General features: G+C 42.9%; 1 protein-coding gene across 1 annotated transcript; it reads right to left on the bottom strand.

The window, feature by feature from the left end:
* Positions 1-858: 858 nt before the first annotated feature.
* OGFOD1 (2-oxoglutarate and iron dependent oxygenase domain containing 1) lies at positions 859-21,749 on the bottom strand. Its single transcript, XM_077751390.1, has 13 exons — positions 21,545-21,749; positions 19,791-19,936; positions 15,831-15,877; positions 13,374-13,474; positions 9,705-9,821; positions 9,030-9,121; positions 8,696-8,824; positions 8,303-8,416; positions 6,819-6,898; positions 6,239-6,552; positions 2,283-2,405; positions 1,734-1,792; positions 859-1,228 (listed from the first exon to the last, which is right to left on the bottom strand). Exons 1-13 carry the CDS (start codon positions 21,696-21,698, stop codon positions 1,067-1,069), a joined length of 1,638 nt encoding a protein of 545 aa, XP_077607516.1. The 5' UTR covers positions 21,699-21,749; the 3' UTR covers positions 859-1,066.
* Positions 21,750-21,894: the final 145 nt, after the last annotated feature.

The raw sequence follows: 21,894 nt of genomic DNA on the forward strand, positions 1-21,894 counted from the left end.
GGGTTCAGGGAAGAGAATGTAACAAAATGGACAGCCTCTTAATTTTGATGTGGCCTTTAGCATCTGTTCTCGTAAAGGAAAAAAAAAGGCAACTCATTTTATAGCTGACAGAGTATTTAGGGACAGGAAAGACACATGCGAGGCTAGAATCATCTAGTTATACAGGAGCCACAACTCCAGGATAGAAAAGCAGTGGCACCCGGGAACAATGACCTATGGCACAGGCAGCCACTCAGGAGGCTCAGGGGCCATGTGGTTTGCAGCCCGGTGTTTACCACGGCAGGGACGCCAACATCATCTAAGCTGACGCCGCCCTAAAAGAGTCACAGTGAAACACAGTCACAGGCACTGGGAGGAAGTGTAATGAGCCCAGCCAGAGCAGAAGTTTTTGGTAACTTTCTAAACCAGTGTGATTAGGAGGGACAGAATCAGCAGTCGTTTATGAGTATTAAAAAACAAAAAAATCACTGGAAACACGGATGAACCTTGAAGACTTTATGCTGGGTGAAATGGGCCGGTTGCAGAAGGACAAATATTGTACTGTTACACTTCAGGAATGGAGACAGAGACTGAAAGTGGCGTGGTGGCTGCCAGGGGCTGGGGAGGGGGACGGGTAGTTACTCTTTAATGGGGACAGTTTCAGTCTGGGAAGATGGGAAGGTTCTGGAGACGGATGGTGGTGACGGGTGCACAACCATGTGAATATCCTTAATGTCACATTTAAAAGTATACATTTAAAAATGGTTAAAATGGTACACTTTATGTCTTGTGTATTTTACGACGCAAAAATTTTAAAAAGATCACTAAGGAAGTCCATGTGGAAAATGAAAAACTGAATGTAAAAAAAAAAAAGACAAATAATCTTTTATTTTTTTAATCAAGAGAGAAATACCTGGCTCCAAGCTCAAGGTCTAGATTGCGGACAATAACGATGAGTCCTACCACACAGTTTTGAGGACATGGTCACACAGGCCACCTTGGAGCTCTCCGCATGGTGCCTAGCTCTTCCACCCTGCCCAGTACTGAGGAAGGAAGGGTCTCTTTTCCTCAGCCTTGCCCAGCCCTGTCATTCATAATAGACAAACGAGAAGTCCCAGAAACCTGTTCTATTTGGGAAGGCCTTCTTTTGTTCTAGGCTTCGGTGGTTAATATGCTTGACAAATTTCAGAGTCTCTCTATCTCTGTAGACCAGTGCCAAAGAGTTGTTTTCTGGATTCACTGTTAGCAGCTGAAATAAGCGAATGCAATGTCACATCAGAACACAGAACTTCTTCTCAGCTCTTGTCTTTGACAATTCCCCACGGAACAGATGGTTTTCACACCATGTACTCAGACTGGGGACAGGGGATCTTTTAAAAGATCCTTTATGAGGAGGCGCTATTGCTCTGGCTGTCAAGGCATTTCCCAACGGGCCCCATTCCAGTACATACCCAGAAAAGTTTTACCTCATGCATTTCTTCCTTACTGTATTCAAAGATTTCATGGGCGTGTACCACGCAACTCTTAACTTGTATGGAATTTATCAATAAGGTAGAATAAATGCTTAGTGATTATCCTTTGGCATCTTTATTCCTTGCTGAGCACTTACTACTAGCAATCAGAACGAGTGCCAGGCAGACCATCAGGGATGTGTCAGCTAAGGACCCTGGCAGAGGGTCATAAAAACTGGGTCTCTGAGGAATGAAAGCTTCCTTAGAACTCAGAAGGACAGTTTGCTGTCGGAAGCAACTTACCTCTTCATCTTCACCTTTGGCAATGTAGGAAGTAAAGCCTCCATATTCTGGCTCCCAGCCTTACAGAGGGAAGACAAAGAACATTCAGAAAGCTCTCCCTACAAGACTTCCATTGTCTGCTTACGTTGCCCATCCCATGCTGCTCACAACTGGGGGATCTGGGAGCTCAGTGGTAACCACCTCTGTGACTTATGAGCTAGAATTTACCATTCAACCAACATTGAATAAGAACTGAAAACTAAGAGTTACATGTAAAATACACTTGGAAGGAACATTACATATAAGATGTAGATCTGGGGTGGGGGGGTGGTTACTTGGAGGAAATTATGATTTGGCCCACATCCCCCACACCTCAGTCATAGATAGAAATCCTTTTGAGTTGGGATACTGAACTTCATGACCCCCAAGACTCCTTCCAAAAGGGCGCTTCTGTGATCCGCGATCCTGGCCCAGGCACAGCACTTCTGAATTGGGTCGGCTGGAGAAGGTCACCGGGAGGGACCGCCCCTCTTACGGAAACCGCTCCCTGCTTTCCTTCCTGCCTCTTACCTTCACAGCCACAGTAGAGAAGTAAATCCAGGGCAAATTCAGTCTTGCTGTTGTCATGGATCAAAGTGTAGTGACCAGTCTTCCAATGCCTCAGTTCCCCCTGGCAGGTGGGAACACTTGAGTCTAAGAAAAAACAACAGAAGGCCAGAAAATTTAAAATAACTTTATACAACTGCTAGATTGCAAGGGAAGAGTAAGCAAGAATGTTCCAGCACTAAAGTGAAACCATTCCCATGAACCCTCTGACCTGCTGCTCCACCAAACAAGCGTTACAGTNTATATATTTAGCTGCCAAAATAAAAAATTATAACATGAATAAATACTGTAATTTTAAATAGGCTGCAGGGGCGCCTGGGTGGCTCAGTCAGTTAAGCATTCGACTTTGGCTCAGGTCATGATCTTACGGTTTGTGGATTTGAGCCCCGTGTCGGGCTCTGTTCTGACAGCTCAGAGCCTGGAGCCTGCTTTGGATTCTGTGTCTCCCTCTATCTTTGCCCCTTCCCCACTCATGCTGTCTCTGTCTCTGTCTCTCTCTCTCTGTCTGTCAAAAATAAACAATAATTATTATTAGCATCCTGTCTTAGTGTTATTCATTTGTTACAACTGACAAAATTAATGCAGACACATTATTATTAACTAAAATCCATAGTTTACATTAGGGTTCACTCCTGATGCTATACATTCTATTGGTCTTGATAAATGCATAATGTCGAGTGTCCATCATGACAGTATTGAACAGAATTGGTTTTAATGTCATAAAACCCCCCTGTGCCCCACCTAATGCATCCCTCCCTTCCTCCTAATGCCTTCCACTGACTTGACTCTCTCCTTAGTTCTGCCTTTTCCAGAAGGTCATAGTGTTGGAATCATACAAATCTGCCTTTTCAGACTGGCTTCTTTCAGTCAGTAAAATGCATTTAAGGTTTCTCTGTATCTTTTCATGACTTGTTAGCTATTTCTTTTTAACTTCATCCTATTGTGGGTAGAAAATATACTTTGTATGGTATCTTAAAAAACTAACTCAATAAAATAGAGATAAAGGCTTTTGGTATTAGGATAGCCATTTCTGCTCCCTTTCGGTTACTACTTGCATGCAACATCCTTTGATTTTCAATCTATTTGTGATTCTGGGATCTCAAGTGAGTCCCTTGTAGACAGCAGACAGTTTTTTTTTTTTAAGAAATTCTTTTTTTGGGGGGCGCCTGGGTGGCTCAGTCGGTTAAGCCTCCGACTTCGGCTCAGGTCATGATCTCGTGGTTCGTGGATTTGAGCCCCGCGTTGGGCTCTGTGCTGACTGCCAGCTCAGAGCCTGGAGCCTGTTTCAGATTCTGTATCTCCCTCTCTTTCTGACCTTCTCCTGCTCATGCTATCTCTCTCTCTCTCTCTCAGAAATAAATAAAACATTAAAATTTAAAAAAAAAAATTCTTTTTTTTAAATTTTATTTTTGAGAGACAAAGAGCAGGGGAGGGGGACAGAGGGGGAGAGGACCCAAAGGGAGCTCCATGCTGACAGCAGTAAGCTCTATGTGGGGATCAAACTCACAAACTTCAAGATCATGACCTGAGCTGCAGCTGGACGTTTGACTGACTGAGCCACTGAGGTGCCCCAACAGCAGACAGTCGAATCATATGTTCCTGTCTATTTTGCCAATCTCTTTCTTTTGATTGTCATCCCTCTGATGGTGCAGAGACCGCTTGGGATTCTGTCTCTCCTTCTCTGTGCCCTGCTCTCGCTTGTGTTTTCTCTCTCTCAAGATCAATAAACATAAAGCAAATTAAACAAAATAGTTACTAATAAAGTTGCTTTTTTTTTTATTTAATTTTTTTATTTTAGAGAGAGAGTGCATGTGGCAGAGGGGCACAGGGAGAATGTTAAGCAGGCTCCATGCTCAGTGTGGAGCCCAATGTGGGGCTTCATTCCATGACCCTGAGATCATGACCTGAGCTGACATGGAGTCAGACGCGCAATCCACTAAGCCACCCCAGCGCTCCCGTTTATAGCTTTTTGTTCCCCAGTTCCTGCGTTCCTGTCTTTTGTGTTTAATTGACTTTTTGGCATTGAAACGTTTAAATTCCTTTCTTGTTTGCTTTTATGTATGTTCTATAGCTATTTTCTTTGGTTACCACATGGGTTACATTTAACATGCTAAAGTTATAAAGCCTCTAATTTGAATTTATACCAGTTTAACTTTAATGAAATATAAAAACTCTGCTCCTTTACAGATTAGTCCCCACCCTTTTAAGATGATAAACTTTGCAAACATTTACTTTTCACGTTTACCTTTTGTATTCTCTCCTCTGCTTTGGGCCAGGGCCTTCTGTAAGTAGATGCTTAGTAAAAGAACAAAGCATCTTTTGGCAGCCTATATAGACTTTCCCCCAAGTTGTAGGTTCCCATAAAAATGAAACTAAAAGGAATAGAGGTAAACAAACACTTTTTTATAAAAAGCCCATGAGGCCCCAATGATCCTCACCTGATTCCTTTTAGGGTCCAGGTATAGATGCCAATTTCAATTATCAAGGAAAGCCAACCTGTATCTTCAAGTAAAGCTATCTTGGGGCACCTGGGTGGCTCAGTCACTTAAGTGTCTGACTTCAGGTCTGGTCACGATCTTGCAGTTCACAGGTTCAAGCCCCGCTTTGGAATCTGTGCTGACAGCTGGGAACCTGGAGCTTGCTTCAGATTCTGTGTCTCCCTCTTTCTGCCCTCCCCTGCTTGTGTGCCCTGTCTCGTGTGCTCTCTTTCAAAAACAAATAAAAAAATTATTAAAGAAAGTGCTGTGTATTGACTAGCACAGAAAAAAGCCACCTGAGTCTGGGTGTTCTAAATGTCTGTGGTGACCAAAGCGACAGGTCAGTTTGGGAGGCCACTGACTCCACATTATGCTGCTTGTGTTTCCATGTCACACGGCGGGGTTTGTCTCCATGGCCGTGGCTTTCCACCTCCCAAGCCTTTGTGCTTCTAACCGTGTGAGGTCCTTCTCAAGCAATCAGAGTGGAAGCATTGAGAGTAAAACTGAGGAGAGGAATCGGGAAACAGATTTTCTCAACTGGTTTAGTAGGTACTGAAATGTGTATGTTGAATTGGTAACTACTCAGTTACCAATGCCACAGAAGCCTTACCTCTTAAATTTCCTGTATTTTTCTCTTTTTCATCTTGTTTGTAGAGGATTAAACACTTCCTCCACTTTAAAAAATTTTTTTTAATTTAAATTTTTTAAATTAAAAATTTAAATTTAAAATTTTAAATTTTTTAAATTTAAATTTAAATTTTTTAAATAAAAAAAAATTTTAAGTAATCTCCACACCCACCGTGGGGCTCCAACTCAGGACCCTGAGATCAAGAGTCACATGCTCTTCCAACTGAGTCAGCCAGGCGCCCCTAGACTTCCTCTACTTCTAATAATAATTTCCTTCCGTCCATTTGCCCAAATGCAAGCAAGTTTTTCTTAGGCTGCTATTGGGCCTTGGCAGAAATAAGCGGCTCACCTTCCTCTCCTTGGTGCTGTTTGGGGCACGGCCAGTGCTATTTCTGTCTCCTGTTTGTATATCGTTAGCCTAAACATACAAGATGCTCCTCCTGCCCAGAACGTTCTTCCCACAGATCCTTCTTGTTACTCCAATCTGAGCTGAGATGGCAGCTTCTGAGACAGGCTCTTCCAACTGCCCCTTCACCTAAGAGGCCACTTGGTGGTTCCTCACACACAACCCTATGAAAGTTTCCACATGGCACTTGTTATTTGATGTCTTCTTGTGGCTCATGTACACGTTTAATCTTTGTCCTCTCCTCCTAGGATATAAGCTCTGGGAGAGTAGAGACCTTGTTTGTTCTGTCCTCCATTTCCCAAAACAGGCCTAGCATATAGCAGGTGATCAAGAAATATTTGTTGGCTGAATAAATGATTGACTAGCGAGTGCTTAATGGTACATAAGGACAAATCATACCGACAGCTTACCTTTCTTGGCTTCGTTTTCCTCTGACTCTGGGTCTGTCTGTCCACTGCTCTGTTGGCTGCTGTTGCTGACGGCCATGTGAGGACTCTCTGGCCCAGGGGAGCTATGGCTAGTCCCTTCTTCGGTGTGATCAGCCGCAGAGGTGCCTTCACCCTCCTTTCTGTCCTCCACCTCATCTTCCTCCGAAGGGGCCAAGAAGTGGAGTTTCAGGCCCGTGAAGTTGGAGAGCAGCAAGAACAGAGCCTCAGAGCGAAACAAGTCCATGCAGTCCTTTAGGATGTTGGGAAGATTGCTCTCCTCAGCTTTCTCATAAAACCTGGAAAGCAGTGATGCCAAGTTGTTCATCGAAGCCACAGACGTAATATCATGCATGGAATAAAAGCTTATCGTTAGCTTTGTACCCCGCTGCCTAAACCTTGGCATAGCTCACTGAATCACAGGTTGTTCTAACAGTGAGGTTCTCTCAGGGCCTGCTACCGGATGGCCCTGGGCATGAGACCCCACCAGGACCAATGTCTTATTATTGGAGGTGAGCCTGGTTGACCAACAGGCAGGTGCTGAATGCAAAAGTCTTGGTTCTACCTTTTGTTAGGGGGACCTCGGCTGCTCCATTTCACATCTCCTTTCTCCAAAGCCTCACAGACCTCTGCAAACTTCTCAGGCTGGAAAATGAGCACAGAAAGAAAGAGTTAGGGACTCTCCCTGTGGTCCCACAGCTGGTCCTGTGGCTGGAGTAGCTCTGCAGAATCATTCTGATTCCTAAAAGGGCCAGTTGACGCTCACTGCCCCCCCGCCCCCAGCTGTGCCGGCCTGATACAGTGAAGCCAGAACAAAGACTGGATAAACCATCAGCATGCCTTAGCCAAGAGATCAGAGTGTTAATCTGGACTACCTCCTTCAGCAGTTCTAGATCTTACATCAAATTGCTAAACATCTCAGCCTCCCGCATTTATAAAATGAAGATCACAATACAGACTCTTTAATCCAGGAGATATGAAGGGAAAACATTAAGCGGCAAAACAGCCAAGGTCATTACAATGAAAATCTCTGTGGGCCTCACTTTTATTTAATCAGCCTTATAAAAAGCCAAGAGCAGAGCAAGAAGCTGATTAATCTGTTGAAATATGCTCAAGAGGCTTTCTCTATACTTGTTTAATGTAGCTTCCCAAGGAATGTTCTCAACACTGCAGTCCTATCAGCTGTAGAACAGGAACGAGGATCACAAAGCCTGCTTTAGGTAAGTTCAATAAAATAGGGTCAAACACGTTTATTTACTATGCTTCTCAAATTCCTTAATATGTCAGCTTTAAAATTCCAAGAGAGAGAGAGGCAGTATGTAGCATCTCAATCTTTATCTTTCTCAGGGAGGAACAGCTCTTGGGGCTCCCATGGGGCCCAGGACCAACTGTGAAGCACCACACCAGCATCTGTGACCTTGTGTGGCCCTCACAGTAACTCTTCAAGACGAGGAAGGCGGGTCCTATCGCAGTTTAATTGATGATGAAATGGAAGCTCAGAGAGATTTAGTGGTTTGTTCAGGTTAGTAAAACCACACAGCCAGAACATGAATATAGAGTCCTTCTGACTTCTGATGTAGTTCCTTCTCCACTGAAATGTGTTACCTCATCCTTGTGAAACACTCATTAATAGGAGTTGACCAGTTAATAATCTCTCCACTAAAAGCAATAAGCTTATAGTGAACCATATTCACCAAATGAATAGGAAGGAAACTACATACAACTCCCTCGCAGCGTAGAAGCTAGTTGTGTGTGTATGTGTGTGTATGCACCGTGAAGATTCTAGAAAACTGGGGAACACCCAGGGGACTCTCAACACACTAAGCATACAACTGCTACCAACGTCAGCTGTTAGAACTGTTTCCATATTTTATTTGAAGAGGATGATAGAAATATTCTAACCAGGAATAAAGCAAAAACTCCTTTAGTGATGCCTGCTCACCCACCCAAGAAGCAAGATTGACAAAAGCAGTTGTTATAACAGTACAATTTCATTAGGGCTGCTACTGGATGTCCCCAAGATACACTGGACAGGATATGCTGTCTTACCTTAAGGAACTCCTTTAGGAGGATTTCAGACCTTTCTTCAAACTCTTCTTGAATTTGAACTTGGTAATCCATGTCTAGATAAGTAGGGTTGATCCAATCATATAAAATTTCATGCTTAAAAGAAGCAGTAGATACAAAACATGAGTTCACAGTTCCTACTGCTTTTGTTCTTATGTTATTTCATGCTAGTAAAATATATGCAGATCCTCACTCTATAATTTCCTCCTTGTTACACGTAAAAGTGCCGGAAGACTCTGCCTGAGAAAAGGCACTATCAAAAATTTATCTAAGAAAAGTGGAAGAGCAGACACCAAGTCTAGTTTCATTACCAGAAACACAAACGACACACTACAGCTTCTAGAGAAGAGGCCCAACAACAGGATTTATGCTTACATCTTGCGGGATGTGCGGGCTCCGAGGTATGAGTGGTTCAAAGTAGTTGGGGGGTCTGGTCAGTGAAGGACCATGAAACCAGCCACTTATAGACAAACGGGACTTTTCTTCAGAAAGGACTTCGGACACCTGAAAAGAAAGGCCAGCAGCACATGAATGAAGACACTAGACAAGGGGGAAGGTCACCAGCCAGGGTGCACTGACTTCCAGATCCATCACAGTGGACTGGGCACAGTCTGGCCACGGGGTCCAGCAGAAGCTGTCACGTTTTGGTCACGGGGAACTAAACAGCATGAACCTTACACTCTGTATGCTTGTAGTTTACGATCTTTACCTGGTGAAAGGATACTGGAGACACTTCAAAGAAAACCAGCGTGTTCCACGAAGGGATAAGAGACTTGACAATCTGCTTTGGCTGGAAGTGCTCTGCACCAGGAGAGAAGACAACCACAAGCGTGGCTTCATTATCATTAACCACTTCCAGTCCGCCTTGTTTCACTCCGACAGTTCCCAGATTCCTAGGGGGAACTAGATGTGCCCTGCAGATCCCAAACCACCCCCCCTTCCTCCTGTCTCCCTCACACTTGCTGGTTCTGCTGGGTGCTATCTGTTCTCACGACACCATCCCTCTATTATCAATGGGGGCTGGAATAAGTTCGGAAAATTTTCCAGTTTCAACATCTGGTGTCGGTCCTTAGAAAACAGCCCTGGCTTCCTGTCAGACGGAGTCACCCTGGCAGACTGATGGCACCAGACAGCTGTACACGCGCTCTACCTTTCCGTGGTCAGTATTTAGAAGTAGGGTCCGCCGAGGCCTGTTAATGGACTCCATCTCTGGAGTATTGACGACTTCAAGAACTACTTAGAGAGGCAGCCGTCAGGGCTGGCATCCCTTCCCCCTGAGGTTGTTACCCTACTGAATGGCTTCTGCCTCTTCAGGTGAGTACACACGCTGTGTATAAGAACTCAGAAGTGGCTACTGGTGCCGAGGAGCACGCGCTGGCCTTACCATCAACGCTGTACAGGTCCAGGGTGCCCCCCAAGCTCCTGTCCCAGGGAGGAACCAGGTAAAGGATGAAGGCGATCCGGCGCCCTTCCAGCTCATCGTCATGGCAGAGGAGGGCATCTGCAATAGTGTAATGCAAACTTTAATGTCCCTGTACCGACAAGGGGCAGCTGATATCAGATCTAGCTTTTACTATCAGTCCATCTGTAATGTGAGTTCCTCCAGCTGTAGAATGACAGTGATTTCTCCTATTTTATAATTGGAGACGTTTTATAATATAAAACGGGCAACATGGAGGACTCAAAAAGCACTGAAGGGCAGTTACAGAGACAGACCCCAGAGAGAATCACTAACAGTATTTTTGCTTATATTCTTCCAGTATTTTTCCTACATACATTTGCTTTTAAAATATGGTATCCTACAGTGGTTGTTTTGTGGCCTTTTTATTACACGGTAAGTGTCCACATCAGTATACACACCTGTCCTGCTTTTTAATGGCCACATAGTCTACCATATGGGTTATGAGTTATCTTCCTTCCCTTTTAATCTTCCACTTGTTAATTAAGTTGTCTCCATTTCTCATCTATTAAGAAAGGATGCCTTAGGGGCGCCTGGGTGGCTTAGTTGGTTAAGCGTCCGACTTTCGCTTAGGTCATGATCTCACGGTTCGTGGGTTCAAGCCCCGCGTCGGGGTCTGTGCTGACTGCCAGCTCAGAGCCTGGAGCCTGTTTCAGTCTGTGACTCCCTCTCTCTCTGACCCTCCCCTGCTCATGCTGTCTCTCTCCTAGAAAAAAAAAAAAAAAAAATAAAAAAAAAAAAAAAAAAAGAAAGGATGCCTTAATGAACATCACTGTACATAGATCTTTTAGTGCTGATTTCCATTAATCTCTTGAGCTAAAACTTCTAAGGGCCATTTGGTGAACTGAGCAAGGTAGGCATCTGTGTAGGGCAGGGGAGGGAAGGCGTGCTATGATGACCTGAGGCTGTTCTCACATGGAGGGATCGTGATCAATAAAGAAATATATTGAAGATAATGGAAGCCATGATTCTCACTGCTGAGGTAGGAAATTACAAATATGGAAATGGCAAAATCTGGGATAAACTCTATAGTGTTGAACTGCAACTGTAGGAATCAACTGTGAATTGAGCTTCCTATATGGGTAGACGTTTATATAGATATTTAGATATCTACATATTTCTAGATGTCGAAACACAAAAATGTAAATGCACGTGTGTGCACATGTGTGCGTGTATGTGTGTATGTGTGTTTACTGCCTCTTTTCCACTGAAAGGCCTGGGGGCCGTGATACCCTAATAGCAAAAACACCTACAGTCCAGATCTTGAATTTTTTAAAATGTTTATTTATTTTTGAGAGGGAGAGAGAGAAAGAGACCGAGAGGGAGACAGAGGATCTAAAGCGGGTTCTGCACTAACAGTAGCAGATGCAGGGCTCAAACTCACAAACCGTGAGATCATGACCTGAGCCAAAGTTGGACGCTTAACTGACTGAGCCCCCCAGATCTTGATATTTAAGTATCGTTCTTCACTAAAAGGAACTAGGGTTCTTTGGAGGAATGGCCGACTCTGGATCTAAAGCAGGGGAAATATTAGATAAGCCTGGAAAATCTTGTTTTGCTAGAAAGTAAGATATATTAAGAATGATGGGGACACATCAAAAGGACATGGAAGTCAGTTTAAAGGGACTCCTCTTGATCAAATCAGGGACAATATAAATATCAGTATAATGATAGCAACTGATTATAGCTCATTACATAAGTAGTAATCCATACATCCACACCAACAGATACAGGGACAAATAAATGGGAAGAAGGGAATGTTTCCTTTACAGTAGAATGACAACTAATAAATGTAAAATAAGCAATTTTATTATTAAAAAAAAAATCCCTGTTTGGCAACTTGCATAGTAATAANAAAAATTTTTTTAATTAAAAAAAAAGAAAAACCTGACATTAGCCACCACCTTAATTAAGTAACCAGAGTTAGTATCACTAGACTATGACACACAGAAACCATGTACCACTTGATAAGATGCGGTGTAAAAAACCCACATAATTAATTCTGTAATATTCCTACCAAGAATGCATGGCTTGAATCTAATCACGAGGAAGCATCAGACAAACTCAAATTGAGGGAAGTTTTACAAAATGACTCCTCCGTAAACCTTCAGAAGCAGTAAGACCATGAAAGTCAAGGAAAGACTGAACTGTTCCAGACTGAGGGAGTCCAAACAGGCATGACAACTACATGCATGACACAATCCTGAACCAGATCCTTTTGAACATGTATTTTATTTACTTTTTGTTTATTTATTTTTGAGAGCGAACAAGCGTGGGCGGTCCAGAGAGAGAGAAGGGGACAGAGGATCTGAAGTGGGCTCTGGCTGACAGCAGAGAGTCCAACACAGGGCTCAAACTCACGAACTGTGAGATCACGATCTGAGCTGAAGTCGGACGCTCAACGGACTGAGCTCCCCAGGCGCCCCTAGATCCTTTTGCAATCAAGGACCAAATAACAGAACTTGAATGGAGCCTGTGGATTAGATGGGACTCACGTATTAATCTCAACTTCCTGATTCTGACGGTTTATCGCTATCATACAGGGGAATGTCGTTGTGGCAGGAATCACTGTAGTACTTGCGGGGCTGGGGGCAGAACAGGAACCTACTCTCAGGTACAACAGGAAATAAGTTATTTGTACTATGTTTGCCACTTTTCTGCAAGTTTGAAGTTATTTCAATTAGAGTTTTTTTTTTTTAATAAAAGAAGGACGTATGATGGGACTCTTCCTGTGTACCACTCAGTTATCCTCAAAAAGCTGCTACGATTTTATACGTCCCCCAGTTACACTTTATATTGTGTGAGAGTAAACCCAAATCAAAATTGGACTCAGGAAAACAAAACAAAACGCTTTTTCTTCCAGACCAAAAAAACCAAGTGTGTTTTCAAAAAGACATTTATGTGCTGAGGGAACTGGTGACAAAGGATACCTCTGAGAGGAGCTGGGGAGACCAAAAGAAAGGGAAGGGGACCGTCAAGGTTTATGCAGTATCCTTCTATATTGTTTGAGGTTTTTGTTCTTTAAGAATGTGGTTCTAGGGCGCGCCTGGGTGGCTCAGTCAGTTAAGCATCTGACTTTGGCTCAGGTCATGATCTCATGGTTTGTGAGTTCAAGCCCTGTGTCCGGCTCTGCGCTGACAGCTCAGAGCCTGGAGCCTGTTTCAGATTCTGTGTCTCCCTCTCTCTCTGGCCCTCCCTTGCTTGTGCTCTGTCTCTCTCTCTCTCTCTCAAAAATAAATAAACATTAAAAAAAAAAAAAACAACAATGTGGTTCTATGTGCAGAGTTTACAATATCACCTCGGAGTTGCCTGATAGTGTACACAAAACCGACATGCGTGTGCCTTATCAGCGTTTTCCTGAAAATATGGTCAGCAGCTTTCGTATTTCCACCAAAGAGAACCACTGCCTTATTATCCCTTCCAATAAGATGGGCGTTTCGGTCTCTGAGCTGGGTCAAGGGCTCCTGACTGAGAAGGTTCTATGCTATGTGGGGACACGCGGTCTGGGATTCTGACACACTGGTGCTACCTTCTTGCCACTGTGTAGTGAAAGCCTTTAAGACTTCCAGACGTCAGGGGCTTGATCTTTCTTACCAGAGAATTCATATTTAGCACAGGACATGTCAATAGTTGATTCCAGGTCAATCTTGGAAATGTCAGAAAGCCAAGTCCGGAAATCTTCAAACAGAACTTTCCTAGAAATGTAAACAAAGATAACTTGTTAGGCCGCAGTGAGGCCTCCAATTGGGTCTAGGCCACAACTACTTTTTCCTGGAGGCTGCAGTTTATTCTTTATTTATTTATTAAAAAAATTTTTTTTAATGTTGTATTTTTATTTTTGAGAGAGACAGTGTTAACAGGGGAGGGTCAGAGAGAGAGGGAGACACAGAATCTGAAGACAGGCCCCAGGCTCTGAGCTAGCTGTCAGCACAGAGCCCGACACGGGGCTCGAACCCACGAACTGTGAGATCATGACCTGAGCTGAAGTCGGACGCTTAATAGGAGCCACCCGGGTGCCCCTATTTACTTTAAACTTGTACAGGTTAGGACTTGGAACTGAAATAAAGAGAAAGAAATGCAAATCTATCTACTGTAATCTATTTTTGCTCTGTTTCATTTCACTTTCTTCCTGTTAAGTTTATGGCATGCCCTATCACAGCAGTGCTTTGGCCTCTGTCATAATTTATCGCACTGATGTTCTGTTCCGAGGTTACTGGATTTTATTTTTTATATATTTATTTTTTGTTGTTGTAGTATTTTGTTTAATCAGCACTCAGATTACAGATGGATTGACCTGGTTAGGTCATTGCCCTGCAGGTACAAGAAAATTGAGTTGATGTTATTAACAATAAAATGTTTTGAATAGTGAATCATAAATACTAAATTGATAATAAAAAGAAGCCGAGGAAGTTAAATCTGGAAGGGTGATGACAGGAAGTAATGAATGGCAGCTCCTTATGAGATTAAAGAAATATATGATATGAAGGTGCTTAGAGAATAAATGCTTAATTTTGTACTTTTTGAAGAGGAACATTTTTTAGTTGTTAATAAAATCAATATTGTTATGTGGCTTTTTTTTTTTTTTTAATAATGATTTCTCTTTCACACATGCTTAACTTTATGGAAGAGGCTTGAATGAACTAAGTGTCAGGTTTGGGCTGGTTACCTAGAGCTAAAAAGAGGGTATTGAATTAAGACCAAATGAGAAAACAGAGCAAACACATTAAGCTAGATTCAGTCTCTGTATGAGGAAAAAAATGAACTGTGAAGAATTCACATCACCCATGTTAATTTGCCAAATTAGAATAAGAGATAAAATTCTGGTGAAAAGTAAGGAAATCTTGTACTTATATTTTTAATAATCTCATCAAATAATTTCAGAAATGATATTGCAAGTCATTATATGCAACTTCAAAATACTTTGGATATAATAGAAACTCCAAATATTGATTACATTGAATTATTTTACTAAAATAGCTTATATTGTGTCAGTTTGTGTTTAATGATGTTTTTATTTCTCAATGGAGGATATAACATAGACTCCTTAGTTTGTAATGAGACACTCACAATGAATCTCTACAAATATTTATTTCTAATTCTACAGGGATGCCTCATGCGCCTAAAAAAACAGCCATGTATACTCAGCAATAAATCAGACTAAGTCCAATGCTGCTCAGCTGCCTAGGTTACTGAATTTTAGATATGTTCTTCAGCACTAACACTGGCTCCACTGTTGAAGGACCACTTGGTTTGTAGATTAAAACCTGTAAGTTGCAATAATGGTATGTATTATGCTAACTATGTAGCAATCAGGAAAATCTTTCATATAAGTTTTTTTCTTCCCTTTTAAAAAATTATTTATTTATTTATTTATTTATTTTCGAGACAGAGAGAAACAGAGCATGATTGGGGGAGGGGCAGAGAGAGAGGGAGACACAGAATCTGAAGCAGGCTCCAGGCTCTGAGCTGCCAGCACAGAGCCCGAAGCGGGGCTTGAACCCATGAACTGCGAGATCAGGACCTGAGCAGAAGTCCGATGGTTAACCGACTGAGCCACCCAGGCACCCCATGTTTTATTTATTTTTGAGAAAGAGATAGAAACAGCATGAGCAGAGGAGGGTCAGAGAGAGAGGGAGACACAGATTCTGAAGACAGGCTCCAGGCTCTGAGCTAGCTGTCAGCAAAGAGCCCGACACAGGGCTCGAACCCACGAACCATGAGATCATGACCTGAGCTGAAGTCAGACACTTAACCGACTCAGCCACCCTGGCGCCCCAACATGGGAGTTTTAATATTTGCCAACCTAATAGGTGGAAAATGCTTCCTGCAATGTTTCCTTGATTACTAACAAGGTTGAATACTTTGTCATTGAGAAGTTGGGCCCTGGAATCAGACTGGTTTGAGTTTGTATCTCAGCTCCCCCAGTTTTCACCTAGGAAGCCCTGAAGAACTTACTTCATGTCTCAGTCTGTTTCCTCCTCTACAAAATAGGATAACGACATAATGTTCTATAACACGTCCCACACCCGACAAATAGGACTAGTTGTTTACCTTAAAGCACAGATGTGAGGCTCTCTTCTCTTCTTCAAATCATCAGACTTGATCATAAAAAAGAGGGAAAAAAAAAAAAGATTACCTTCATATATATGACAAATAGAAGAAAGCAGTTCAGTGAGTGCCCTGGTGGCAGAGCATTATGGGTATGAGCCTGGACTCTGAAGCCTGATTGCCTGGGTTTGACGGATGCCCTCTCCATGTAGGAGCTCTGCAGCTCGGGCGAGTTCCTTAACCCCCCTGTGTCTTAGTCATTCAACAAATACTTCAACAGTTATGACAGTAGAGCTTATATTTTGAGGGAGACAGACAATAAACATACAAAGCCAGTGGTTAGTATGAAAGAAGGGGACAGAAGCACGGGGAAAACCAGCAGAGTTGGAGGGAGCAGGCGTGCTTACGGTGGGAAAGGGCTTCCAAGTATGAACACGGTGGCCAGGCTAGACTTTGCTGAGGGAAGCAAAGCCTTGAAGGAGGTTGGGAAACAGGCCAAGAGAATATCTAGGCACAGAGGATTCAAGGTCCCGAGTGGGAAGCATGGCCTGGCCCAGTCAAGAAATCCAAGGAGACTGTGTGGCTGAAGCAGAGACAGTGCGGGGAAGAGCAGTAGGAGATGGGGCCAAGGAGGCAATGGGGACGCCATAGAGCTGTTCTAAGCGCTCTGGCTTCCTGACAAAGAAATGAGGAACCATGGGAATTTTTGAGCAAGGGAGTATTGGGATCCCAATTCAAATTTCTAAAAATTGGGATAAAATTCATGTAACACAAAATTTACCATCTTAACCATACAGAAGTGTGTAATTCAGTGGATTTTAGTATATTCACCATGTTGTACAACCACCACTGCTGGTTCTAGAACATTTATCATCACCTCAAAAAGAAACCCTGTACCCATCAGGCGGTCACTGCACATCCCTTTCTCTCCCAAGTCCTGACCACCGCTTATCTACGTTCTGCCTCTCCACGTGGATTTGCCCTATTCCGGACATCCTAGAGACGGAATCCTACAACCCGTGACCTTGCGTGGCTGGCTTCTCTCAGCACGTTTCCAAGCCTCCTCCATGCTGCAGCAGCATTACTACGTCATGCCTTTCTCTGGCTGAGTAATATTCCGTTGTGCGGACAGACCACACTCATTTGTCCATTTATCAGGTGATGGACATTTGGGTCCATTCCACTTTTTGGATATTCTGAACAGTGCCGCTACGACCATTTGTATACTAGTTTCTGTGTGAACGTGTTGTCACTTCTCTTGGGTCCACTGTCATTTTAAAAGAACATGACGGCTGTGACTGTGGAGCTGGCCAAGGGACTAGACTACAAGACTAACAGAATAATCCTGATGAGAGACAAAGATGATTTGGGCCAGGTGTTGGCTGTCGGCAGTGGAAGTGGAAAGAAGTGGGTTTTTTCTGGATAGGTTTTGAAGACAGAGCCTGCAGAATTTCCTGACAAACTGGGTATGAGGGGAGAGAGGCCTTAAGGTTTTTAAGCCTGGCTCCCTTGGCAAGATCGAGTTGCCATTAACTGGGACTGGTAAAACTGCAGGTGGAGCAGACTTAGGGGGAGAAGATCAGGAGTTCAGTTTTGGACTTAGGTGTGAGACACTGAACAGATATATCCAAGAGGAGAGGCAAAGCGGGGGACTCCCTGGAAATCTGCCTGCAAATGGCCCAAGGGCAAAGCCCTAATGTATTCATTCCATCACTGAGAAGTCAAGCACAAAAGGCAAACCTACCAAAGGAAAGCAAGGACTAGCCAGGGAGGTATAGCAGGAAGACCAGGAGACCATGGCCTCCTGAGTGTAAGGTGAAAATGTCTCCTGGCGAAAGGAGTAACACAGTAGCTCCAGTGCTTCTGGAAGTCAAGGAAAGCAAGGCCTCAAACCTGATGACTGGATTTACTAACGCAGAAGTTGCGAGTGAGCTTGGCAAGTGCGGCTTCAGTGGAGTTGTAGGGGAAAGCCTGATGAAAAGTGGGCTTAACAGAGAATGGGAGAAGACATGTTTCAGAAAGGACAGACAACTTCTAAGGAATTCTACTGTCAAGAGGAGCAGAGAGGGGTGCCTGGGTGACTCAGCCGTTTGAGCATCCAACTCTTGATTTAGGCTCAGGTCATGATCCCAAGGTCATGGGATCAGGCTCTGTGTTGGCCTCTGCACTGAGTGTGGAGCCTGCTTGAGATTCTCTCTCTATAAGAAAGGAAGAAGAAGAAGAAGAGGAAGAGGAAGAGGAAGAGGAGAAGAAGAAGAAGAAGAAGGAGGAGGAGAAGAAGAAGAAGAAAAAGAAGAAGGAGAAAAAGAAAAAAAGAAAAAAAAGAGGAGCAGAGGAATATGGTGGTAGCTGAAGGGCAAAGTCAGGTCAAGAGCATTTTTTTTTCTTAACATCTTTCTTTTATATGCTGAAGGAAATGATCCAGAAGAGAAGGAAAGACTGATGTAGTCACCTCATCTGTAAAATAGAAATAGTAATGTACCTCCTTCATAGGACCGAGGATTTATTTAATGAATTAATAAAGTACTTGGCATGGCATAAAGCATGCACTCAATAATGCTTGTTCTGAAATATATAGACTATCAGGCAGCTCTTAATGACATACTTGGTTAGGAAGGTTGGAGGGTATCAAAGACTCAATTAAGGCAATTCATAGCACAAGCAAAGGGGATATAAGCAAAGTCTGAAGGGACAGAAGACTGAAAGCAGGTTTTATATTTACTGTCTTAGGATGAAGAAGTTCAGTCCCAACGTGAGCATAGTAAAAATTATTCACAGCCCAGTAGAGTTCCACCAAACACCCATGTGATCTAATCTTTTATTTTTCTCCTCATTACCCAGGGCCCTTTTTATTATTTTGCCACTCACTGACATCACAGTTAAAAGTATTTTCATCCATTGAATTGCATTTAAGTAAAAAACAGTTTTATTTCTCAATTTTAGTAATCAGAGATGCATATAGCCCTAAATCTACGAGATTTAGTGTTATTGAAGTTTATATAATTACAAAGGCAGATAATTGTGGTTTTTAATTAACCTATGTAACTTTTCTAAGGATAAAAGTTTAATTTTAATTGGATTTCCTGAATTATTAAGAGATATATTGTGTATTTTATTGTGTGGTTAATTCAATTCTATATGCAAGGCCCAAAGATAGACATACTAGGGGACACAATCAGCTCTAGTGCAAAAGAAAAGAGAGAGAAATCCTGTTATTTTCTCCCTTATCCCAGATAAAGAGAAAGCAAAGGGTAAAGGCAAAGAAAACAAAATAATTCTTCACCTTTTTCATTGTATCCTGTGATTTTTAAGGGTTGATGTCCATGAGGTTTTATAAAGGATTTCCAGGAGTGATGTACACCATATAATAAAGATACTCCTACACAAACTGGGGAAACCAATGATCAAGATCTCCATACCCAGACTGGGCCCTGCCTTCTAACAGTAGAAGACCAGCCATGATTTTGACATGATCTTTCTGCCACATGAAACTGTCCACCAAAAAAGGAATAGACATAACTCTCTTGTGGACATTCTGCAACACATCAAGCCATCTTAAATAAAGACATGAACTCAAAAATTTAAATGGTTGTTATTTTCCAACATACAGTTCTCTTTAGCATATCAATCCCCAAAAGTTACCTAATCCTCTGTTTATAATGTACTTAACTTACTGGCTTACTGTATTTCTTGATTGTCTGTTGTGATTGTTACCATTTCTACTATTTTAGATTTTGAAGTCTTATAGGGCAGGGACTGTCAGAGAGTCCCATACAATAATTATGGCACCTAACACATCGTTAACACTCAGTACGTTTATGTGAAATGAATGAACGTTTTTTTACTATGTCAAGAAAAGGACCCTCCAAGGCAAACCCAATCTAAAACTTCAAGTCCAAAGGTAATGAATGACTCTGTAGATAATGAATTTCTGAAGTGGAAGGGTGAAAGGGACATAAATACCTGCTGGAACTTATATAAATCATTATATTTTTCATGGAAGTCCAAGTTCAAAAGTTCTTTCTGAAGCCCTTCCAGAAAGTTTTGGCTTTGGATGAAGTTTGGGATCACACAGTGAAGAAAGGGCTCCATGTCCATGACAATGGCTTCTGTTGGAAGGAAAACATTACGTGTGACTTTTTCTCCTTTTGTATTTTTGACCCCCAAGTGGTATAGCAAAGAGAATACAAAAAGGAATGGTCCTGAATTCTCAGAAATCAAGTACTTAAAATCTAAGATTTGGGGGAAGAGTTATAAGCTCTTCTCTTTTTTTCTTTACCTATTCAATACTGCTTTTTAAAAATATTGTTCTTAAAATACTAGTTCTTAAAAGGAGTACAGGTGATATCACTAAATTAAGGTTCTTTGAGTTTTTAAAAAATGTTTATTTTCGAGAGAGAGTGATCAGTGGAGAGGCAGAAAGAAAGAGGGACAGAGAATCCAAAGAGGGTTCCGTGCTTACAGCAGCAACCCCAAAGCAGGGCTCAAACTCTTAAACTGCAAGATCATGACCTGAGCCGACCTCCAATGCTTAACTGATTGAGCCAGCCCAGGCTTCCTGCTTTTTTTTGTTTTTGCTTTGTTTTGTTTTTTTTAGTTCAAAGATTAGCTATTGAACTGAATATATTTTAGAGTCTTTACTGACTTCTCCCAAACTTAATTAAAAAATGAGAATAGCAGCTCAGCCCACAGTAGGTGGGATCCAGCCCCATGTCTGGCTCTGTGCTGACAGTGTGGAGTCCGCTTGGGATTCTCATTCTCTCTCTCTCCGCCCCTCCCCTACTTGTGCTTGCTCTCTCTCTCTCTCAAAATAAATACATTTTTAGAAAGTGAGAACAATTTCTAAATTGCTGGCAATTTTTCTTTGACCCTGCTTTTTTCTTTCCCCAAGTTACCATTGGAGGAAGTTACAACATTCATTTTTTAAAAAATCACTTCAAGCATAACTTTCTGATGCCTTGATTTCTATCTCAGCATTTTACCCACTGCTTCTAATGACAGGCAGCACCACCACGACCTACCACATGCCAAACAGAGTGGTGCTGTGCAGGCACGATTTCACTTCATCTCCTTGTCAAGCTGTGATAGACACTATCCCTATTTCCATCCTCCAGCCTAGGATACTGACAAGTCCCTGAGTGTATACAGCTATCGCTTTCTATGTGCATCCAGACACCCAGGCCTCACCTCTTTAAATTACTTAACCGAAAGCAAAATCATGGCAATCTCTAGAAGGGAAAGCATGATGCATTACGCAGAATTCTTATCCCCTAAGGTGGTATCTGAAGCTGAGGCTGGCATCGTTCAAGGTGGGTTTCTTTCCTTGCTCAACACTTGTTTACTTTCCTAAGTCACGTAGTCGACCTATAGGCGTGTAAAAACGAGTAAGCGCAGTGCCAGCTATCTCGCAGCTCAGGACAAATGCTCTGGCTACACTATTTTGGGATAAGCGATCACTGCCCTCGGAGGAACTACGAACTTGCAAGCCCTCTGCTTCTCCAAACTCTTGGGCCTACGTTTCTTCCTCTTCTCAGATTTCTAAATCCGAACCGAACTTGGAATGATAGAGGGCAGCAGGAGAGTCAGAGGTGGCCAAAGTCATACTGTCTCCAAAAGCCTCTTCCCTTGAGGCCCCGCTGCCCAGGGCTGAGAGTGGCAGGACTCCCAGAGGCCCCCAGACCCCGCGCGGCAGCTCCCCCTTCACAGTACTCGGTTACCGTGACGGAACGGCGTCCTGCGGCTCCAGGCCTCAGACACCTGCTTTTTCAAGGTTTCTTCCGTGACAGCATCCGAAAACTCCGCTATCACCTCCTTCTTCCCCTTTTTCCCCGCACGGCCGGGGCCCGGCTCAGCTGGCCGTTTCCCATTCATCTTCTCTTAAGCTACGGACCCACGCCACTCTGATTAAGCAGCTACTTTCCGGGGAAGACTACAATTCCCAGAATGCCCCCTATCCCGTGTTCCCCAGCACCGCCCAATAGGAAGTCCCAAGGAGGAGGCGGAGCCTATTCCTCATTTACCAATGGGAGCTCCAGATATTGCGGCCATCTCACCAGCGATTGGCCCA

Source organism: Crocuta crocuta, unplaced genomic scaffold (genome assembly GCF_008692635.1).
Source record: "Crocuta crocuta isolate KB4526 unplaced genomic scaffold, BGI_CrCroc_1.0 scaffold124, whole genome shotgun sequence".
In the NCBI taxonomy this organism is placed as follows: Eukaryota; Metazoa; Chordata; class Mammalia; order Carnivora; family Hyaenidae; genus Crocuta; species Crocuta crocuta.

Bases quoted from the DNA above. Each gene is read 5' to 3' on its own strand.
- OGFOD1 (XM_077751390.1), bottom strand. From the start codon at position 21,698: ATGAATGGGAAACGGCCAGCTGAGCCGGGCCCCGGCCGTGCGGGGAAA. The intron at 9,122-9,704 runs GTAAGGCCAGCG...CTCCTGGTGCAG, and splicing joins GGACCTGTACAGCGTTGATG to AGCACTTCCAGCCAAAGCAG. The intron at 8,417-8,695 runs GTAAGCATAAAT...GCTTCTTTTAAG, and splicing joins GCCCGCACATCCCGCAAGAT to CATGAAATTTTATATGATTG.